This window comes from Hyperoodon ampullatus (genome assembly GCF_949752795.1).
Source record: "Hyperoodon ampullatus genome assembly, chromosome: 5".
Lineage (NCBI taxonomy): Eukaryota > Metazoa > Chordata > Mammalia > Artiodactyla > Ziphiidae > Hyperoodon > Hyperoodon ampullatus.
Genome location: NC_136918.1, coordinates 133,881,074 through 133,901,826, shown reverse-complemented (window position 1 = coordinate 133,901,826; position 20,753 = coordinate 133,881,074). Strand labels below are relative to the sequence as shown.

At 54.6% G+C, this 20,753-nt stretch overlaps 1 protein-coding gene across 1 annotated transcript in view; it reads left to right on the top strand.

Annotated features, from left to right (window-relative positions):
• The window catches only part of URB1 (URB1 ribosome biogenesis homolog), a gene marked incomplete at its 5' end in the record, with an annotated part of 66,062 nt that overhangs the window by 18,435 nt on the left and 26,874 nt on the right, over nt 1-20,753 (top strand). Inside the window, 14 exons of the mRNA XM_079705446.1 lie at nt 809-1,004; nt 2,493-2,630; nt 5,355-5,528; nt 6,108-6,237; nt 6,977-7,093; nt 8,248-8,360; nt 10,225-10,344; nt 11,746-11,862; nt 12,312-12,450; nt 13,229-13,399; nt 14,424-14,617; nt 16,346-16,594; nt 17,903-18,082; nt 19,533-20,388. Coding sequence (XP_079561572.1) covers nt 809-1,004; nt 2,493-2,630; nt 5,355-5,528; nt 6,108-6,237; nt 6,977-7,093; nt 8,248-8,360; nt 10,225-10,344; nt 11,746-11,862; nt 12,312-12,450; nt 13,229-13,399; nt 14,424-14,617; nt 16,346-16,594; nt 17,903-18,082; nt 19,533-20,388 — 2,894 coding nt within the window. The remainder of the gene's footprint in view (nt 1-808; nt 1,005-2,492; nt 2,631-5,354; nt 5,529-6,107; nt 6,238-6,976; nt 7,094-8,247; nt 8,361-10,224; nt 10,345-11,745; nt 11,863-12,311; nt 12,451-13,228; nt 13,400-14,423; nt 14,618-16,345; nt 16,595-17,902; nt 18,083-19,532; nt 20,389-20,753) is intronic.

Sequence of the window (20,753 nt, the reverse complement as noted above, 5' to 3'; positions counted from 1 at the left end):
AGGAGTTTGAAACTAGCTAGAAACAGAGGAAGCAGAAACCCGTAGAAGAACTCTGTGCCATCTGGTTGAGTTTTAGAAATAATTCTGTGGCGCTCTGGACTGTGGCAATTTGTGAGTACTTCCTGGGGAAAAAACTGTAATCCTTTTTTTTTTTTTTTTTTTTTTTGGGTGGTACACGGGCCTCTCACCGTTGTGGCCTCTCCCGTTGTGGAGCACAGGCTCCGGACGTGCAGGCTCAGCGGCCATGGCTCACGGGCCCAGCCGTTCCGCGGCACACGGGATCTTCCCGGACTGGGGCACGAACCCGTGTCCCCTGCATCGGCAGGTGGACTCTCAACCACTGCGCCACCAGGGAAGCCCAACCGTAATCCTTTTAAAAGAAAAATGCGTTCTCTGTGTTTTTATAGTTAACGCACACATACATCTTTACATATGTGCTTTTCTGTGTGTGGTTGGAGGGAAGTGGTCAGTAAAATCACAAAAGAAAATTTTAAAATTTCCTCTTCTTTAAAAGTCAGCTGGAACTCAAGGGAGGGAAGGAGAGGTGGGGAACAGAACAAGGTAGAGACTTTTTCAGCCACTCAGAAGTGGAGCAGTGAAGTTCAGGCCCTCTGGTGGAGAGCGGGAGCCCTACAGACCATGAAAACATCTCACTTTCTGCCGGGAGGGAAATTCACCAGAAATGAAATTTGCCCATCCCTGTGTCACAGCCATGTTGACGGAGCGGAGCTACCCCCGTCATCCTGAGCTCTGAGTGCCTTGTGAAGGCGCCCTGCTCACCCCTCTCTCTCCCCTCTCTCCCTGGCAGGGGAGGAAACCTGACTCTCCTGCACTTCCTGCTGGGTTTGAAAACTGCAGCAGACGACGAGCTGGTCGCTGAACTTGTGGTGAACATCCTGAAAGTGTGCCCGGACTTACTGAACAAGTACTTCAAGGAAGTGACGTTTTCCTTTCTCCCAAGGGTGCAGTCCACTTGGTCCAGTAACATCAAACTGCTCAACAAGGTGAAGGCCAGGGGCATTTCGGAGTCCGCTAGCTGGGGCCGTGGGCGGGTGGGCGTGAGGAGTTGGTAGTGGTGGGGGGTGAGTGACGCTCTGATGAACTCTGCAGGCCGAGGGACTTCTTTCAGCCGCTCTTCACGGCGTATTTTAGATGATGTTAATTGGCTGTCTTTATCCTCTAAAGACATTTGACTTTTCACTGAGCTGAGTTTTCAGGTTTATGCTTTTGAATCCGTTGAGCCAGTTGCATCTTCTTCAACCAGAGTTTGCTCAGGGTGAGATCTTGATGAGTTTCGGCACAGCTGGGCCGGAATCAGTGAAATGTCTGAACCGTACAATAGTTTTTAAAGATTGCCGTTTCAAGTACGTAGAACAACTTGAAATAAGCTGTGATTGGTGGTCTGTCCAAGTGGATGTGAATTAATTTCCATCTGATCATGGGTGTCAACCTCCCCTCATCCACCAAAGGGAGTGCCTGCTACAGATGCTTAGGCAGTACTGCCCGGCTCGCTTCACCTCTCTCTGTCGCGCTCTCTCTCTCTCTCTCTCTCTGATTTATAGACTGCCTAATGGTGACGCACCTGGGATTATTGTCTTGTGCTTTGACCTGGGCACGGGGTTACCTGTAAAACAAACTTTTATTCACATATTCCCTCATTTTCCTTGAATGCCTGTGTGCGCGGTGGTCCCAGCGTGTATTTGGGTGTTTGCTTTTTTTTTTCTTTTTATGGCCACACCACGTGGCTTGCGGGATCTTAGTTCCCTACCAGGGATCGAACCTGCACCCTTGGCAGTGAAAGCGCTGAGCCCTAACCATTGGACCACCAGGGAATTCCCTCCCAATGTGTATTTGGGACAAGAAGGAGGCACTCCGCCCCCCACTTTGGTGACGGTATCCCTGTGGCCACCACGTCCCTGTCGGGAGCTGCCCTGCCACTGCTCTCCGGAGGGGCAGGGACAGGCGCACGGCCGTCGCAGGGCAGGATGGGAGTCCTTGCTTCTCTGCCGTCTAGCCTCGTGGCCCTAGAGAAATTACTTAGCCTCATCGAGGTCCAGTTGTGTCATCTGTAAACATGTTTTATCTTGATATAAAATAGCCCTACCCCAAAGGGTTGTCATGAAGTGTTGAAAAGATGACATACTTGGTTAGGTGCCTGCCGAGTGCAGTAACTGGTGAGTCGATAATCCGGTTGTGAGTTCTAGCAGTGACTTGTTTGCCATCAGAGGTTTTAAGAGGCTCCCCAGACCACAGACCAGGCTCTGCTTTGAAGATCGCTGTCGCCAGTAACAGTCTCATGACCCAACTTGTCTCTAACAAGTGGATTTTGGGGGTTAATATTCCAGACCTTGTTCCTTGTGGCGAGCCTTGGACCTTCATTACTGTAGTTGTTTCACTGCAGCGGCTTTACTGTTGGGTACCTACAATTAGACAGACTCAGGCTCGCAAGCTAACCTCCGCCACCAGCTCATTCTCCGTTCTCCCTTCCCTAGATCTACGCCGCCCAGCCAGACATCTCCCGGGCGTTTCAGACCAGAGAGTTCATCCCGCTCCCCCGGCTCCTGGCCATGGTGATGGTGACCACTGCGCCCCTGGTGTGCACCAAGGTCATGTTCACCCAAGCCCTGAACGTGAGTGGGGACCCTGCCTCCAGACTCTCTCCCGCTTGCCCCACTGGCCGTGCTGGGGACTGTGCTGAGAATACCGGCCTGCATGTATTGGTTCGCGTTTTGTCAGAGCCTCTGAGGCCTTCCACGTGTCCACTCGCCCGCAGACGGTGCGCTGGGGCCCGAGGCACATGCCTGCCCTGCTCTAGCACAGAGCCGGGACGGCGGGACCCCTCCACGGCTCTGGGCCTTCCCAAGGGTGGGAGGGGAAGTGTGCTCAGCTACAGCCTAATGTCATGTGTGAAAGTCTCATTACTTTAGGAACTCTGGATAGGGCAGGACTGAAATTTGCCTAACAGATCCTTTCTTTTGTGGTTTAAATGAATAGTGTTAAGTTTTCTGGGGAACATTTACTTTGAGGACCAGCTGTTTCAGGAGTTGGGGGAGGACACGTTCAAGGAAAAAATGGATACTTCAAGTCCGTGTCATGATTTATTAGAAAGGTTCCCGAGTCCATCAGAAACCACACTGTGAGGGACCCATGCATTTTTCACCATAAATCATGGCCTTAGGTGAACAGCCATGAATTGTTGGCATACACGGGTCCTAGGCCAGCCAGCCCCTCCTAAACCCAGGTTGCCTCAAGACCCACCTGGGGGAGACCAGGTGTCCAGAGGAGTGCAGGGCCTGGGCTTTCCTCGGTGCGGGCGGAGACCCCATCCTTCAGGCAGGCTGGGTTGTTACCTGAACACAGCAGGACCAGGTCTGCCGTAGTGGGTCGGCTCCAGTGGTGATGGGGCAGTTACCATAAATTGGCGAAGACTCATTGGACTGGGCGGTGGGAGTGAGCATTTCTTGATGGCCATCCAGGGGTTGTGCTGAGAGCGGCCAGGGGGCCGTGGGGAGGCGCTGGAGTAAAGAGGAAGAGGCCTGGGTGGGACCAGCCAGGAGGGACTTTTGCTGTGGTTGCCAAATCACAGAATCAAGGTTAGGACCCAGCTAGCTTGCCCGTCTGTTTTGTGAGAGACACAAGATGTCTTATTCCAGGGACTTGCAAAGTAGAATTGAAAGGAAGGTATCTGATGCCGCCTCTTCACGGGTAGAAGATGGTTTCGATCTGGCCGGCTGCACTTACACTGCCCCTTGAGCTGACCCCGGTACATACCCCAGTCTGGGATATAAAAGGCTGTCTCGCTCCCTGTCACGCTGTTTCAGCAGAGAGGGGTTGTGCCCCTAGGGGGTGTTGCATCCACTGGACGGGGTGGCCCTGGGTTGGGGAGAGCTCATGGCCTCCTCTTCTGCCGAGGCTGCTGTCCTGGGCAGGCCCAGGGCCAGCGGAGGGGAAGCCACAGCTTCGCCTCCTCGTCACTGGCGCTTTCTGAGCTGTGACAGTGTGTTCGTACAAGTGACACCAGAGACAGGTGTGTCTGGGGGGTGGACTTAGGAGTGCGTGGGGTTTTTTAATGACGTTTTTCTCCTATTCTTTACGGTGTTATCTGCAGAATTTTAATGGTGTGCATTTTAGATCAGAAAGAAAAGAGTGAGGGCTTCCCTGGTGGCGCAGTGGTTGGGAGTCCGCCTGCCGATGCAGGGGACACGGGTTCGTGCCCCGGTCCGGGAGGATCCCACATGCCACGGAGCGGCTGGGCCCGTGAGCCATGGCCACTGGGCCTGCGCGTCCGGAGCCTGTGCTCCTCAACGGGAGAGGCCACAACAGTGAGAGGCCCACGTACCGCAAAAAAAAAAAAAAAAAAGAAAGAAAGAAAAGAGTGAGCTCGTTTTAGAAGCAGGAAGCAAGAACGTGTTTGGAGACAGGGTCTCAGGCTGTGGACTGAGCTTTGCGCTCCAAGCTGGTGGGTGTAACACTCGTTTGGGTCCTGCCTTTGAAGTGATGACGGGTTGGGCGTGGTTATTGGTTTAAGACATTTAATGTAGCGCTGCTTTAGCGTACAACGCCCATGTAAAATGAGATGCCAGCCAGTTGGAGTGCTGGGGGCCTGGGGTGTTATTAAACTGAAGGCCCGTCAGAAAACCTTGTTTCTACCTGACTGTAAAGCTGCAGCATCCCAGCTGGTGCTCCCCGGACTTCTCTGTACTTGGGAGTCACCTGGGGCTGATGGCGTTGGGCTGGGCTGGGCCTGAGATCAAACGTGTCTCCCGAGTGCCCAGGAGACATCTTCGCTGCTGCTGGCCCAGGGATATACTGCCACCGGCCGGGGCCTAGCCTTTTCCCCTTTGTGGTAATAGCACAGGTTCTTGAACCTCTTCAGCGAGTGAGGATTTTGAAGCCCCTCCTGGCTGTCTGAATCCAGGTAGAGAGTCTGGATGTGGGAGGCCTGGGGTGGAGGCTGTGCGCCTAGAGGTGGCTGGCCGGACTTGGGTGTCTGGTGCCCTTGCACGTCATCTCTCCACCTGATGATAAGTGGAGAGGCCGGTCGGGTCCCGGTGGGATCTCAGCTGTTGTCGAGGCAGGTAATCTGTGGAGCCAAGTTGTGGTCAGGGAAGACTTTACCAAAAACAGACTGTGGAACAGCAGTTAAGAATAACTATCGGACGCCACCTTTAGTAACTGTGCTCCCGGCACCTGCTGAGGTCACATCTGCAGGAGGTGAAGCAGGCAGGGTCCCCGGGCCACCTCTGCACAGCGCAGCGGTCTGGTGGGCTCCTGGGGAGGGCCGGGGCCTGGGCGCTCTGTGTCCACCAGTGCGGCCCGAAGACACTTGTGGATTTACCTCTTTTTCTTCCCAGCTGGACAGCAAATCGGTGAAACACACAGCTTTATCCCTTATTTCCGTCATTTTGAAGAGAGCCTTAAAGACCATTGACTACTGCCTGAATAAAGGGGCCTGGCAGGAGTCGGGCGTGTACACGGCCGCGATGATGGAGGACTTCGTGCGGCTCTTCAGAGAAGCCCTGAGCAAGGTAGGCCCGGGGGCCAGGCTTGGGCTTTGCTCACAGGGGTCGCGGGCGAGCACACCAGAGGGAAAAGGCGAGCTTGGGGGCCCAGAGGGCGGGTGCGAAGTGAAGGGAGGGGGTTGGGGTGCTCCTGGGACTCAGGTCTCATCAGGACTGGGGCTGCAGTGATGGGTAGCCTGCTCCTGCCTCCCTGGGGCTCGGTCTGGTGAGCAGGGAGGCCAGGCGTCCGCAGACTGGGTGGCTGCCCGGAAGAGCCAAGGGCTTGCTGGGCTGGGTACCCCCAGCCGGTCGTAAGGATGAGTTTCTTGGTTCCCAGTGTCTGGCTCCGGTGATCAAGTCTTCAGGGGTTTGTTTTAATGATCGGTGCTTGTGTTTTCACCACATTCTTACAGGGTTCAGTTCTGGGAATTATACCCCGAAACAGAGCTGCCAGAGGCTGGGACCCCTTTCGGTCACACACACACACACTTGCACGTGCTGGCCCCTCTCCTCTGTTCTTTGCTTCTCCTTCTTAGTAGGTTCAGTTCCTTTGTTTCTCTTCCTTGTAACGTGACTGATTTTCTGTTTCTTTGTTTTCCCTTTTAGATTTTACCAGATCTGAACGCCATCGTGTGGGTCTGGCAGTCACTTAGGAAGCAGGAGACAGAACAGGATGACGAGAAAGCTAAGAAAAGGGGCAACAGGACCCCTGCTACCTGCGTGGCTCCCCAGAGCGGTGAGGGGCCTCTTCTGTTTGCAGATACCACTGACACAGGCAGCCTGGGAGCCTCCTGTCCAGGGGGGCTGGTCTAGAGGGACTTGTGAAGGCCTCTCTGGCTCTGAATGAATCCTGTGTCCTTCTTTGCTTAGGGAGAAGAATGAGCATGGCATTGTACATTGAGGGTTTTTTTTTTTTTTAATACATTGAGTTTTAACATCTGTTAGAAATGTGCCCAAGATTTATGCAAGCGCTGTGTCTCTCTAAAAACTTGTATGATGAGTGCGATGTGCTCTGGCCTTTCCGTGAGGGAGGAGGCCTCTCTTTTGTTCTGCGGATAGCGGTGGGCTACACGGTCCCCCTGGAAATAAGATGTGTTGACTCAGACCTTGTCACTGGTGAAGCGGTGGGCTTCACATCTTATATCTCTGTCCTGTTTCATCCTCGCGCGGCCCTGGAGGGGTAGGCACTGCTGCGTGTCCCCATTTTTCAGACGAGGACGCTGAAGCACAGAGAGACAGTAGCTTCACCCTGTCCAAGTTCACAGCGGTGAAATCGGGATTTAGACCCAGCCTGTGTGAACCGCTTTGACTTTTACCACATTGACTCCTTAAATCTCGCTCCGTGGGGGTCTGTCTGCAGCCTCAGCGTTCCACACGCAGTTGACCGGGATGGGTCCCGGGTGGTTCGATCGCTCACTGATTGAGGACAGAGAACAAGTACGTTTCCTGATTCAGGCTGTTTAATTCTGGTTCAGATGATGCAGAAACCATTCTTCTGAAAGCCATCCTGCTCCAGGTCATCTGCCTCTACCAGGAGGTGGTCCCGCACGTGGTCACGCAGTACAACTTCGACTTCAGCAAGCTCCTGAGAGGTGCGTCTCGAGGGATGCGGGGCGCCCCTCCGCTGGCCCGGCCGGTGGGGGTGAAGGAAGTGTGGATACACTGGAGCAGACGCTCCGGAGCCGAGGACTGGGAAGGCTGCTGGGCACTGTGGCCGGCGTGTGTGATCCACCAGCCTGGCTGTTTTCATCCGGACCAGTGTTTTTTAAATAGCTGGTCTTCCTTAAGGAGATATCAGATGCACACTTGGCAGCATCAAGAGAGAAGGGAGAAGCCAGCCAGGCTGAGTTGCCTGCCATGGGTGATAGACAGATGAGGTTATGTGATGTTAATTCTAAAGCCTCTTTGCAAAGGAAGAGGGGTGTAGAAATGAGAGCCCCTTAGAAGGAGGTCCTGTTCATGCACAGGCACTTCTGACATAGTTACTCATATTTTACCCAGTGACGTTCAAACCACATCTTGTAAAAGTAACATTATGCTTGTCTGGCCCCGTTTCCTTGATGGAAAAGTTTGTCTAATAAAACTGACTTTGTAATTGGGCCTACGGAGGAAGACTTGCGGAAATATCATTCTTGGAATTTATATAAGCTACTGAAATAATCCTATTCAAAAGCTGTAATTAACTTTTTGATGGTTTAAAGGCAAAAAGTTCTCTTGCTGTGAGAATATAAAGTGGCCATTTAACATTTGGTACCACGTCCTTCCCAAGCAAAGGATTAACCCAGGAATCAGGCCAGAGGCTGAGGACCCTGTCTCAGACCCAGGCGGCCGCAGGCTGTGCGCAAGATGCTTGCTGTCTAGGGAGCAAGGCCTGTGCCCCACACCAGGGGTCACACTCACGAGAGACTGTACCTGGAGGGCAGTGTGCACTGGGGCTTTGAGCTGTAGGAGGAGGTCACTGTGGGCCGAGTGCAGGGAGGGGCAGACAGCACCCCCACTCTTTGGTGAAGGATTTGGATAGACCTTGGGACGGGGGGATGTGTCCGTGAGGTGTGTGGGCAGGAGAGTGGGCACAGCCTGTGTGAGGGTGACCGCAGGACAAGGACGGGCGGAACCCCACGTCTTCTGCCTAGTTCCCTGGACAGTTCCCTGTCCCGTCCTCGTGGCCAGGGCGGCAGTAGCTGGGCCCCCGTCCCCGCCCCCCACCCCCCGACGTCTCATCTGTCTTCCTCTTTCCCACCCACAGGCGTCATCTCAGAGGAGGGCCTGCGTGAGGAGGTGCCTGTCACCCTGCAGCACCTTCTTCTCAAGGTGGCCCTGGTACTGCCCGCCAGCAAGTTTCTGTGGTTAAAGGCCCAGGTAGGAGGCCGTGACCCCGCCTCTGTTGTTAGCTCACCTGCAGGCTTGTTGGCTTTCTGGCCTGGGAATTTCTAGCTGCATCAGAACCCTGACTGCTGGTTGCGAAGGAAGACATTGACAGTTCTCCTTTTAGAGAGAAGCCTCTAGAGCGGAGGCCAGGTCCTGATTTGTGAACCAGGAATCTCTTTGCTTTGCAAAGTAAGGTGCTTAGCTATCCTTACTGAAAATATATTATTGCCGGGTGCTGGGAGTTTTTTTTACTTTTTTTCTCTTGACTCTTTTACATTTTTCGTGTCCTTTAAAAACCCTTTTGGAAATAAACAAAATACATTTTCTTCTCCTTTGTCCTCATCCTGGAAGGACTTAAGACAGAGATGGGAATAGACACCAAGCCACGAGAGGGTTGAGGCTGGTGGAAAAATCCGTCAAGATTGCTGGCGTTGTTTTCTGTGTCTTTGATAACGTCTCCTAGGATTTCTGGAGAACATAATGTGGAATCGTAAAGGGAACTCAAGATGTAACAGATACTTACCTCTGTATTTAAACACAGGACGCCATGTCACTTCTAGCCAAAGAGGGAAAATGACCAGGCCAAATTAAGCATTGTCTGAGTGTGTTTCTCAGTAGCTCAGATGACTTGTTTTAATGACTTAACGTCTTCTTTGGGTTCTTATATGGAACCAGTAGTGCAGAAACGTACACTGGCACTTTCAGAGGTGATATGTCCAGAAAGGTAGAAAAACACCATGGCACTGGGATCTCTGTGTTCCCCTAAGTCCTCTTTCTAAGGTTCACCTGCCTCATAGTTGGGGATAGTTCTCCCTGAGAACTTACTGAATGCCAGGCTTGGCATGAGTGTGCTATGTATCATCTCATTTATCACCACTTACAGACGAGACAGCTGGAGCGCAGAGTGGTTAGGAGACTTCCGTGGGGTCCCAGCCGTAAGTAGGGGGTCCAGGATTGGACCCAGGCAGTGTTGCCCGGACCCTGCTCTCAACTTGACAAAACCCCCGTGAGGTCGCTGCCAGGACCCCAGTGAGATGACGGATGAGTCTGGGGTGTTTAGTTTTTTACCCCAGCTGAACTGGGCCATTGGGGTCTTGACGATTTAGTTGGAAAGGGAACAGAGGCCTCTTACCTTGAAAGAACTGGTATTAACATATGAGTTTATATCCCATGCTTTGTTTTTTGCTCATAAGATGGGTCTGCTGGGCTTTGTGAACAGTAGCCCTCACGTGCTCAGATCGGGGCTGCGGGGACACTCCAGGGAGACACAGATGCATCGGAGTCTGGGCTGGGAATCTGGAGCTCCACGTGTTCAAAGCCCAGAAGCCTTTGTTAAGAGGCTTGCTTATGTGTAAGGAACCGATTATATCTGCGTCGGTGTCTTGCTGAAATGCAGCAAGCGTGGCGTTGGACGGAGTCAGGCAGCCCTGGGTGGTGTGTTTTCCCGCCAGCCAGTGCTGCGTCTGCTCCAGGGCTCCTGGGCTTGAGTCCCACCTCGGTCATTAAACAGCCGTTACCTCCTTGTGCCTCAGTGTCTGCACATGTGAAATGGGGGTGACGGTTGTCCCCACCGCAGGCTTGTTGGGAGGACAACGTGAGTCAGCGTATGTGAAGCACCTGAAGGGCCCCTGTGCTTCCTGCTGTGACTGTTGTTAACTACAGCTGCTCTCCGGGGTGTGGGAGGAGCTCCTAACTCCTGTGGTTCCTCGTGTATAGCATCCCGGCGGGCTTGCCGCGTGGTGGTTAAAATGAGATGAGATGAGAGGCCGGGAGGAACACTGGGCACGCAGTACCTGTTCGCTCAGCAAGCAGTGGCCTTTGTTCCATTTATCATATTCTATTGTTCAAACTCCAGGAAGGCCCAGATGCAGAAATTATTGGAGGAAAGCGATCCGTGTTTTACTTACTGATGAAGATGTTTGTGACCAGTAGCCATTCGCATCTCAAGTCATCAACCAAACTTCTGATCGTGAAGGTGAGCCTTTTCTACCAGCTCCTAGTTCTAGAAGCGTTTTGTACAGTCTTCCTTATAGTAGATGCTTAGTCAACAGTTGTTGAATTAAGGATGTATTAAGACTGTCACAATTTAAAAACAGAAGGTTTTATGGCAGTTTTAATGTATTCTGTCTTAACCTGGCTGTGTTCCCAAGAGGCAACCTGGTGAAATGGGAAAAGCGGGCACTTTGAAGTCCTGTTCCAAGGTTTGAGTCCTGGTTCTGCTGTTCCTGGGTGGCACTGGACAAATCGCTTAACCTCTCTGAACTTAGTTTTTCCGTGGTGAACGGGAGTAACAAAACCGTAGGGTTGCAAGGGAGGTTACGTGTGATCAAATAGTAGGCCATGCCTGGCACATTCTAGACTCAGTAAACATGAGATTTCGGCCCTCTGGGGAGCAATTTAATAGGCGATGCCTCTTCCCTCAGCTCCAGACTCAGCCTTCTCCGGGGCCCTGGCGATTGACCGTAGCCGTCACCCACAGCACAGGTGTCGCCAGAGTCAGCGGAAGGGAGTGAGGAGTTTGTTGGCATCTCTTCTTTCTTACACTTGAACTCATTTTCCAGGGCTACGTCAGGTCTTGCTGCAGCGCTAGGAAATCTAGTTCCTTGGTTCCACTGGGCAGCAGACATCCCGGTCAGGGCCGGGGCTGGGTGGGTTGCTAGAAAAATCACATGCATTGTATTTAGGGCACAGAGATTTTATCTTTGAAGTGCGAGTAGTCTTGCCACCCTTCAACCTCTCCTGAGCTGCTTGGAGGACGCGAAAGTCTAGGTCGTGACCTCTGCAAGGTTGTGCAGGTGTGATTTCATGATCACTCCCTGCATGTGGGTGGAATGGCGCGTCAGGCTCTCCCTCGGAGCACTCTGTGCAGGGCTCGTGCCGAGGGGCTGCTGAGACCCCGAGTTGTGTCGTCGGGCCGTTTGGGGACGTCATTTCACCAGGTGCTGCCTCGCTACAAGTTCTGCTCCCTTAGAACAGAACTAAGCTGGTGCTTCCGGCCCAGGCCTGGGTCTTGAGAAGCCACACTGAGATGATTCGGCCTGACTGGGTCACTGTCTTGGAGAATTTCATGCAGGCTGAGGGTTGAGTGGCTGGGAGGAGTCAAGTCCCAGGTTGAAAAGCAGACATTCAAGTAGCAGCGGGATATTTTCCCTTTTTATTGTTTAGGAGTTGAAGGAGAGGAATAAGCAGCAGCGAGACGAGGGACTGTGTTGTCCTTGATCGAGCCCAGGGCGACCTCTTTTCCTCGTTTCCCTCAACAGTGGGTGTTGTTCTGAAGCGTAGCTTTTAGGGTAAAACTGGATGGAACATTTACCCGCTCTGTGCCCCGTGGGTCTCAGAGGACCCACGGAAAGCGGTTTCTTCCCTGACTTTTCAGATCCTGCGGGACACAGGGGTGTTTGAGCACACCTGGCAGGAGCTGGAGCTGTGGCTGGAGCACCTGGATGACACCACGGAGGAGAACAAGGAGGCCGTGATTCAGTTTTTGGAACGCGTGAGCACATATTTCCCACGTAAAGAAGCATGTTCGGGACGACGTACTAAGTGATCCTCAGTATAATTAAGGCATTTCTGATGTGCTGGAGCCCAGAGGCCTCTCCTCCTGACTCACTTCCTAATTCTTGCTGAGATGTCAGAACTATTTAGTTTTAGAATCTGTAAAATGGGACTATATTCCTGTGTGCTGTTAACTTCCTTTTGGGCGTTTGTTTTTGTAGGAGGGATTAGTGGTACACTAAGAGCAGTATTAAAAGCAATAGTCTGATGCGAAAAGGAGATATTTTTTTAAATTCTACAACAAAAAGTTTTTTTAAAAAAACTTCGCAGAAAAACTGTTGTTCTTTGAAGGCCTGTTAAGGTTTTTGCTCTTCCTGCGACATTTGGGGGCATTTTTCATTTCACGTGTGACCATCTAAGTATTTCCTACTTGACTCTAATGCTCAGGTTCTCCTGACATTGGTGGCGAATCCCTATTCATACACGGACAAAGCGTCTGACTTTGTCCAGGAAGCCAGCGCCCTGCAGGCCTCTGTGACGCGGCAGGACGCCGATGATGTCAGCATTCCCATCTCCCACATTGACGGTGGGTGCCGCTCCCCGCGCTCCTCGGGCTTCTGAAGAGCCAGCCTCGTTGGCGTATTAGAGGCAAAACAGAATTGCACTGAAGCCTTGTGCGGAGGGCAGACGTCCCATTTCTTTGCATCAGAGATCAGCCGCCTCTGGAATTGGAAATCCCCTTATTTGTTTATGTAACAGGAAATATGTACATGGCTTATTGGCTGCGTTGTTTTTATTTGTGCAGTGTTTATACTTTGTGCCAGGTGATGCTCTAAGCTCTTAATAAATCCTAATTCACGTAACCTCATAAACAACCCCAAGTTGGGGGAGATTATCCTCATTTTATGTATTGACAAGGCAGCTGAGGCACAGAGAGGTTAAGCAATCTGCTCAGCCTCACACAGCGAGGATGTAGCAAAGTCAGGATTTGACTTCAGACACTCTGGCCCTAGTCTGTGCGTCAACCCTTATGCTCTGTGGCTTCTCAGATTTTGGCTTATTTCCATGACTATCCAGGTTAAAGTTTCTGGGCTTCTCAGTGTCACGCGAGGAAACTTCAACCTGTTATCACCTGAGCTGGATAGTCCTGCATTTTGTCTGGCAGAGATCTTAAGATTTTATAGATAATGTCCTTATTTGTTTAGAATCAAACATTACACTAAGCATTTTCCCCCAAGAGAAGTTCAGCTTTTATTTTTTCCTCTTTTTGCACACGTTCTCTTGCTTGCCCTACCTGTGGGATTCTTGCAGTAGACTCCTTTGGCACCTCTTGCCTGGCCTTGATACCCAACTTTCTGCCTCAGATGTTCTTGACATGGTGGATGTCCTGGTGGAGGGCAGCGAAGGCTTGGATGAGGAGGTTGGATTCTTACTGAATGAAGACATGATCCTGCTCACATTCCCGTTCAGTGCTGTGGTCCCCGCTGCCCTGGAAGCCAGGAATAAGTTGCTCCTTGGAACAGAAAGTGAAGCAGGTACCTGTGTGTAGTGAGGATGTTCTGGCTGCATCAGGCCAGCTGGGTCTCTGTGGGGTAGGAGGTGGGATTCCAAGGGCTTTGGAAATAATTGCTGAAAACCCAAGGCAGCAAGGGTTCAGACCCACCAAAGTGATAGCTGCACAGCTGGTAGAACTAAGTGTACAGGGGTAGGAATCTAGAGGTTGGCTAGGCTGTTGGGAAATGGGTCGTTTGACGGATGAGTCTGAAATAATGTGTTTGCGTGGCTGCACAGACACCTGCTGTAACACCGGTATTTTCTCTTCAGTCTTTATTCTTGATATCTTGATGCTAAGGTTCAAGTCCTTCATCCTTACTGGGTATCCAGGCAACATAGACCCGAGAAAGCACTTACAGATCCCAGTGGTGTAATTAGTCAGGATTGCTCAGGCTTTGCTGCAGTAACACATACGCCCCAATGTGTCAGTGGTTTAAGGAATAAAGGTCTGTCTCTCGACTGTGTCATAGTCCAGGACAGGTCAGGTGCTCTCCTGAGTGGCTATTGTCCAGGAGGTAGCTCAGGGATCCTGGCTGCTCCCATCCTGTAGCTGTGCCATCAACATATGGCTTCCAAGGTCACTGTGGAAGAGGAAGAGAGAGTGGACAGTCAAGCGGAGGTGTTCTGGCCAGGCCTGGAAGTGGCTAAGCGAGTCGTGTGGTCCCAGCCTGACTGCAAGGGAGGCTTGTGTGCCAAGGAAGTGGAAATGGATTGGTTTGCACCAAGCAAGTCCCTGTCCCGGTGGCCTTGGCCTCACCTCTTCAGTGCCTGGGTCTCCACTTCTGGGCCTCAGCACCCGAAGTCTGACTGTGTGCTGTATGTTTAATAAAAGTCTGGCATGGTCTGCAGTGGTAGCATCTGCCTTCCAGCGTGGTTGTGTGATCGCTTGCAGAATTGTCATGACTCTTTCTGGGTCTTGGATATGGGTGGGAGTTGGTGTTATTGATGGGTCACAGAAGGGCGGTCCCCGCAAGCCTCTCCCAGCCGTGTCTCCCTCCTTTGCAGGAGAAAGCATCGTGGCGTATCTGACAGGGGTGCTGACGGACCTCCTCCACACCCAGAGAGACCCGCTGGCTCTGTGTCTTCTGCTTCAGTCCTACGACAAGTTGGAGCCTCCGCTCCCACCTTGCTGCCGTCAGCTGTCCAGGTTCAACAGATACTATAGCCTCTGGATCCCGGAGCCAGCCCGGGAGGCCTTGGTGAGCTGCAGCGACCACCACTCCTGCGGAAACCTAGAAAGCCCCGGAGGTTCCTCCTTGTGGGCCGCAGCGGCTGTACCCCAGCTGTGTAGCTTTCACAGCTTCACAGGGTGAACGGTCTTCGCCTTCTCGTTTCCCCAGAGTAGGAGAGGAAGGCACGTGGTGTCTCTGCCGCTCAGCTAACGTGACGAGACCCCGAGGGGCTCCGCGATGCAGCAGAACTGAATTCGCCGCTGGCTGCACGTTTGGGCTTTGAGGCTGGGGTTGGGGACGGGGTCCCCTTCTCCTCCCTTCCCGAGTGGTCTGTGCGCGCTCGCCTCACGGCCCTCGTCTGCACACCTCAGCGGCCCCTAGACTTGGCGTGCTCAGCGGTTAGACCTGAAGGCCGCTAGCAGGCTACGCTCTGCTAGACGGGAAAGTGAAGAAAGAAAGAAATGATTTTCTCTTGGGGACTGCATTCTTAAAAGGGGTGCTGCAGGTCTGGCTCTGATGCAGCATGCTTAGGATTGCTGGGTGGAGCAAGAATTCACTTTGTGTGTGCTTTTGTGTGTTCACTCAGCTGTGTCTGTGCTTGAAAAAGCAGGCCGCTCAGGAGGACCTCTTCCTCTTATGAACTTGGTAGCCGGAGCCTGTGTTGATTGCATGTTCACAGTTTGTTAGGGCCTCAACCCTAAGTGCATCCCACGTATTTTACGCCATTTAATCCTCACAACTCAGAGGGATCTGGACTTAACTATCCTCCTTGTACACGTGGTGAAACTGAGGTTCAGAGAAGTTCCACCCCCAGGCAGTGGTGGACTCAGGATCCGGGCAGGCCTCTGGGCTCTAGAGCCCAGGCCCATCACAGCTATCGCCGCCTTCCCTGCCTGACAGGCCGTGGTCAGGAGGTGGTCAGAGCCACACAGCAGCTTCCGTGGGTGTCAGCAGTCCGTGCTGTGCTGCACAGTGCTCCAAGTGTAGGCGTCCACTCCGTGGAGTCAGGCACTTGGTGGTTCTCACCTGTGAGGGCGTGTCAGGATCCCCCAGACGCTCGTTCAGACGTGGTCTCTGGGCGTGTGATTCAGCAGGTCTGGGGCGGGCCTGGGAATTTGCATCTCTAGCAAGTTCCCAGGTCACGCTGTTCCTGGTCCAGGGTCAAGCCCCGCTGAGTTTCAGGGCACCATGCAGCCTAGTTGTACTGGCCCTAGGAAACAGTGTTTGGAGTTATAACAAGAAAAGCCACGTGGGGTGAATAAAGAAGGCAGTTTGGGAATTAAGTTAGAAGAAATGACGCACTTGGAGAGGGAATGACTTCAGGAACTTATCTTCCATCCGGCCACGTCCTCTCATCCTCCCGTCCTCCCGGGGGAGGCCTTTGGAAGGCGTGCAGCTCACCCAGCCGGCTCCTTCCCAGGGTGGCATTTCCCAGTTTCCAGGGATTAATCACAGTGACTCCTGTGCCTAAAATCCTGTCTCTGTGCCGCGTGGCTCCTGTTCTCCAGAGCGTGTAAATACCTCCCCGGCTCAGTGCCCTCACGTGGACACACGCTAGGAAAATACGTGTGACTGAGCGTGTTGGGACTTTACGTGAATAAAATGCCACAGGGTCCCATAGATTTTAGTATCAGTAGGTGATTTTTGTGAAACGTCCCTCTGTGTGCGTGTCGCCCTGTCCTTGTTTTAGCACCCTGTGCCCTTTGCCCCTGGTGCTGATCTGTCTTTTCTCTTTCCTCCTCTGCTGTCTCCCAGGCGCTGCAGACGTCGGGCAGCCCTGCTCTGCCGGACCCCCCGGCCCCCTCCTTCAGCGCCCTGCTGCAGATGGCCTACACGGGCCAGGGCCAAGGTCAGGGCCAGGGCCCGGGCGCATTCCCGCTCCTGGACGAGGAGGTCCAGGGGCGGCTGCGGGCCACCCTCCTGCACCTCCCGACGCACCAGGCCCTGCGCTCCGCCAAACACCTGCTGCTGTACATCAGGAGCGCCGTGGAGAACTTCGGCCAGGTCAGCGCTGCTCCCGCTCCCTGGCTTCGCCACCTGCAGAGAGCGTGGCCTTCTGCCGGTCAGGCCCACGCTGAGTGATGGTGTGGATGGAGGCCTGGGGCCCCACTGGCGCCCCGTTCGTCCGCACGCGGGGAGGGCGGTGGCCAGTGTGCAGGGCCCCGAGCGGCCCGCGGTTTGGGAGCCCCGGCTCCCAGTGCTGTGCCCTCTCCCCGGGGCAGAGGCGCAGATCTCAGACTGGGAGCCACGCGCAGCTGAACGAGGTCGCTGGGGCAGCCGAGGCCGGGCGGGGCCCCTCCCACGCTGAGCGGGTCTGCGGCACGACCAGGCGTCCCCTCTGCCTTCATAAGTTTTAATTCAGCGGCTCATTGTTGGGCCTCTGTCCCTGAGGTGGTTTACAGATTTTTAGTTTAGGTTTGTTGTTGTTGCTGTTGTAATTATTTGGCTGCTCCGGGTCTTTGTTGCCACGTGCGGGATCTTTTTTGGTTGTGGCAGGCGAACTCTTAGGTGCAGCATGTGGGATCTAGTTCCCTGACTAGGGATTGTACCCGGGACCCCTGCATTGGGAGCGCAGAGTCTTAGCCACTGGACCACCAGGGAAGTCCCTTAGTTCAGGTTCTGAGGTGGGCTTTTCCCCCTCATCTTGGTCAAAATAAATCTGTGTGTTTCATCAAGATTTAGGAGGACGTATCTTATTAATAAATGACTTTGAGGGCTTCCCTGGTGGCTCAGTGGTTAAGAATCCGCCTGCCAATGCAGGGGACACGGGTTCGAGCCCTGGTCCGGGAAGATCCCATGTGCTGCAGAGCAACTAAGCCCGTGCACCACAACTCCTGAGCCCACGCTCTAGAGCCTGTGAGCCACAACTAGTGAGCCTGCGTGCCACAACTACTGAGCCTACGTTCTAGAGCCCGTGAGCCACAACTACTGAACCCATGTGCCACAACTGCTGAGCCCGCGCGCCTAGAGCCCGTGCTCTGCAACAAGAGAAGCCACCGCAATGAGAAGCCCGCGCACCGCAACAAAGAGTAGCCCTCGCTCGCCGCAACTAGAGAAAGCCCACGCGCAGCAACGAAGGCTGAACGCAGCCAAAAATAAATAAATAAATTTTAAAAACTTTTATAAGAAAAACAGAAATGACTTTGAGGTTGTTGGCAGTTTACCGGGGGTTGCCATTTTAGCCTGCTTCCCTCCTTGATTCTTGTTTCTGGCAACTCGCCCCTTCTGGCCCTGGGGGGACGCGGCAGTCAGTGTTCTGGTGACTGTCAGCCCTTCCTGGGCCTGAGGGTCGTGCGTCTCTCGTCCTCACAGCTGGGCAGGAGGACGGGGCCTCCCCTGCTGCGGTTCCTCCTGGACCTCCTCAGGCACCTGGTCATCCACTGTCAGCAGCTGGACGCCCAGAACCAGCAGAAGCGCCAGGCCGCCCAGGCTGAGTCCGACCTCTTTTTGGACGTGGAGTCCGTGGCCTCGCTGGAGTCGGCCGATGACAAGGTACCGCCGCCCGTCCTCCCTGGATCTCCTTCTGGTCCGCCTTCTCCTGTGAGGTCACAGCCACCGGCTTTCCCTCCGTTCTGGTTAAAAGCAAGTACGTGTTCATTGCAGGGAAGTAGGGAGACGCAGAGAACTCCAGAGGAGGCCCTGAGTGCCGTCCCCCGCCCACCCCAAGAGGAGCACCATTTACTTGGGGCGCTCGTCTTTCCAGTCACTTCTCTGCTCACGCTTGGCCCTGCTGCGAGCACTTTCCCTCCCACCGTGCCGTGAGCGTCCTGAGAACTCGGGCTGCGTATTTTCCTCTTAAAGGGTTGCAGCCTGTGTTGAGCAAAGGTGGGGCAGTGGGTGGGGCCCTTCATCGTGAACACACGCAGCGACCACACTGCCTGGGGAAGAGTGAACCTTCCCCTCCTGCTGGCAGTCTCGTGAGTTAGCTTTTTAACTGGGGCCAGGCCGCATCTTTCTCACCATTTGCCATTTGACCTGTTGTACTGGGTTCGGGTGCAGGCATGTGCCTCAGTTCACAGTCGAACGCATGGCTCCCTTCCTTTGATCTCCAAGGGGGCTTTCTTGGGGGGGCATTTGTTGGTGCAAGACTGCCTGTTAGCCAGTCGTTGGGCAAAACACTCCTGATGTGTGCTTTTCTGTTTTTCTTTCTATTTGGGGAAGCTCAGCTGGAAGGTGTGATAGGCTCCTCTTGCCTTCCTGAAGAGTAAATAAGGAAAAAAGTTTATTTCTGTCCCCGGGGACTGGGTGACTTCATTGACCAGGAATCGTGTTCACCGAGGCTGCATCAGATCATCATCTAGTCCAGCAGAGCACGCTCAGCAGCTCTCTGCTCAGTGGTTGAAACTAGTCTTGGGGTCAGAGCTAGTTCCTCAGGGGGTCACTCGAGGCCCAGTCTCCTTCTGAAAGTGGACGCAGTTTCACCTTCAGTTCTGGATCGTTGAACCCCTCCCTACCCATCTTCCCCAGCCACAGAGTCTCTCCAGAGCCAGGGTAGCCCTGCCCTGGTGGTCGGGTGGTACCCACGTCCCTCAACCAGATTTATTTAGGAGGGCAGGGCTGCTAGGGAGGAACCAGGAGACAATTGATCGTCATCCCATTTTGGCATTTCTCCGTGGCCCGGCCCTGCCCGAGTGACCATGGAGGGCAGTTTTACTGCACAGTAAATTCATTCAGGCTGCATTCATCAGATTCCTGCTGGTCCGGGGGTCGCTGACTGAGTCACAGTGCAGGCCCCGTCGTTGTACAGGGGAGGAGGTGCGTTAGGATGGGGTTAGAGCTTTGGGCTCGGGTTGGGGTGCCGCGGGAACCCCTGAGGGGGGCACTGGGACTTGGGCTTGAGGGTGGAGTGGCTTAGGAAAGCTGCCTTCTGCTCTGCGTCCTCCTGAGTGGCAGCCGCTGGCTGGGCCGTGGGTGAGGCCTGTGCCCCGTCACTGTGTTTCAGACGCTGGAGGAGGTGCTCGTGGCCATCCTCAAGCACCCCACACTGGAGGGCTGGTACCTGGCCCTGGAGCAGCAGGCACTTCCCCCGCACACCCTCAGTCCCGTCCTCGTGAAGCTCCTGGCGGCCCACCTCAGCGCGGGGGTCCTTCCGCTGCTGGTGGCCAGTGCCCCAGTCCTCCAGAGCCTTGGTCAGTTGGGGCTCCTGGCCAGGTACTCGGAGGCCGTCACCCAGAGCGTCCTGAGAGAGCTGCGGAACCGGAGGGCCCGCGCAGCCACGCCGATGCCAAAGACCCTTCCTCAGCTCGAAGCCCTGCAGGGGCTGCACCCATACATGGAGGGCGCCCAGCTCCGGGAGGTCACCCTGGCCCTACTGAGCCTGCCCGAGGCCCACCTGGTGGCCCAGCGACCCACTAAGTCCCGCCAGAAGGAGAGACACCTGAACGCTCTCGGGGAGACCCTGGTCCAGCTGCTGACCAGCCGCCCCCAGGAGCAGCTGCAGAGCGACGAGCTCCTCCAGGCCTCCGAGTACGTGAGAGGCCTGGGGGCCTTGCTGCCCACGCTGGCCGTGGACGAGCTGGACGCCGTGCTCCTCCAGGCTCTGCAGAGAGAGCCGGCTCTGGCCCCTGCCGTCGGGGTCGCTCTGCTCGACTACTGCCTGGCCCGGCGGACGCCGGTGGCCCTGGGCACCGCGGCCGTGCTCCTGCAGCACAGCTGTCCCCACCTGCTGCGGTTTGAGCGGTGGTGCAGGCGGGCCAGCCTGGGGCTCTGCCTGCAGGAGGCCCTGGACGACTTCCTCCATGTCGTCCGCACGTACCTCCAGTGCAGGACCCGGGAAGACTTCACGCGCCCCGCAGGAGGTACAGGAAGGGGGGGCTTCGGGCAGCCGGGGGTGCTGAGAACTGTGTGTCCACCCTTAAGCCCTGGGACTTCACGTTCTGGGGGTATCGTTTAGTTCTGTTTCTCCTCCGATGTCTGACCCAGCTCTGAGGATGGAGCTCCCATCGACCCTGAGTTACCCATGGGAAGCTGGGGCCGGCGGTGGGCGGTAGCTATGGCCGTTGGGGGCCAAAGAAGGAGCGGCCCCGGCTGGGTCTTGTTAGGCCGAGGGAGTGGCGCGGGTGATGGGCCTTTGCCCCGTCCCCCTCCCCCCACCGTTGGGAGCGTCGGTGAGCCCGTGCTGAGCCGAGGCACTCGGCTGGGCCCCGCTCCCTCTCCTCTCTCC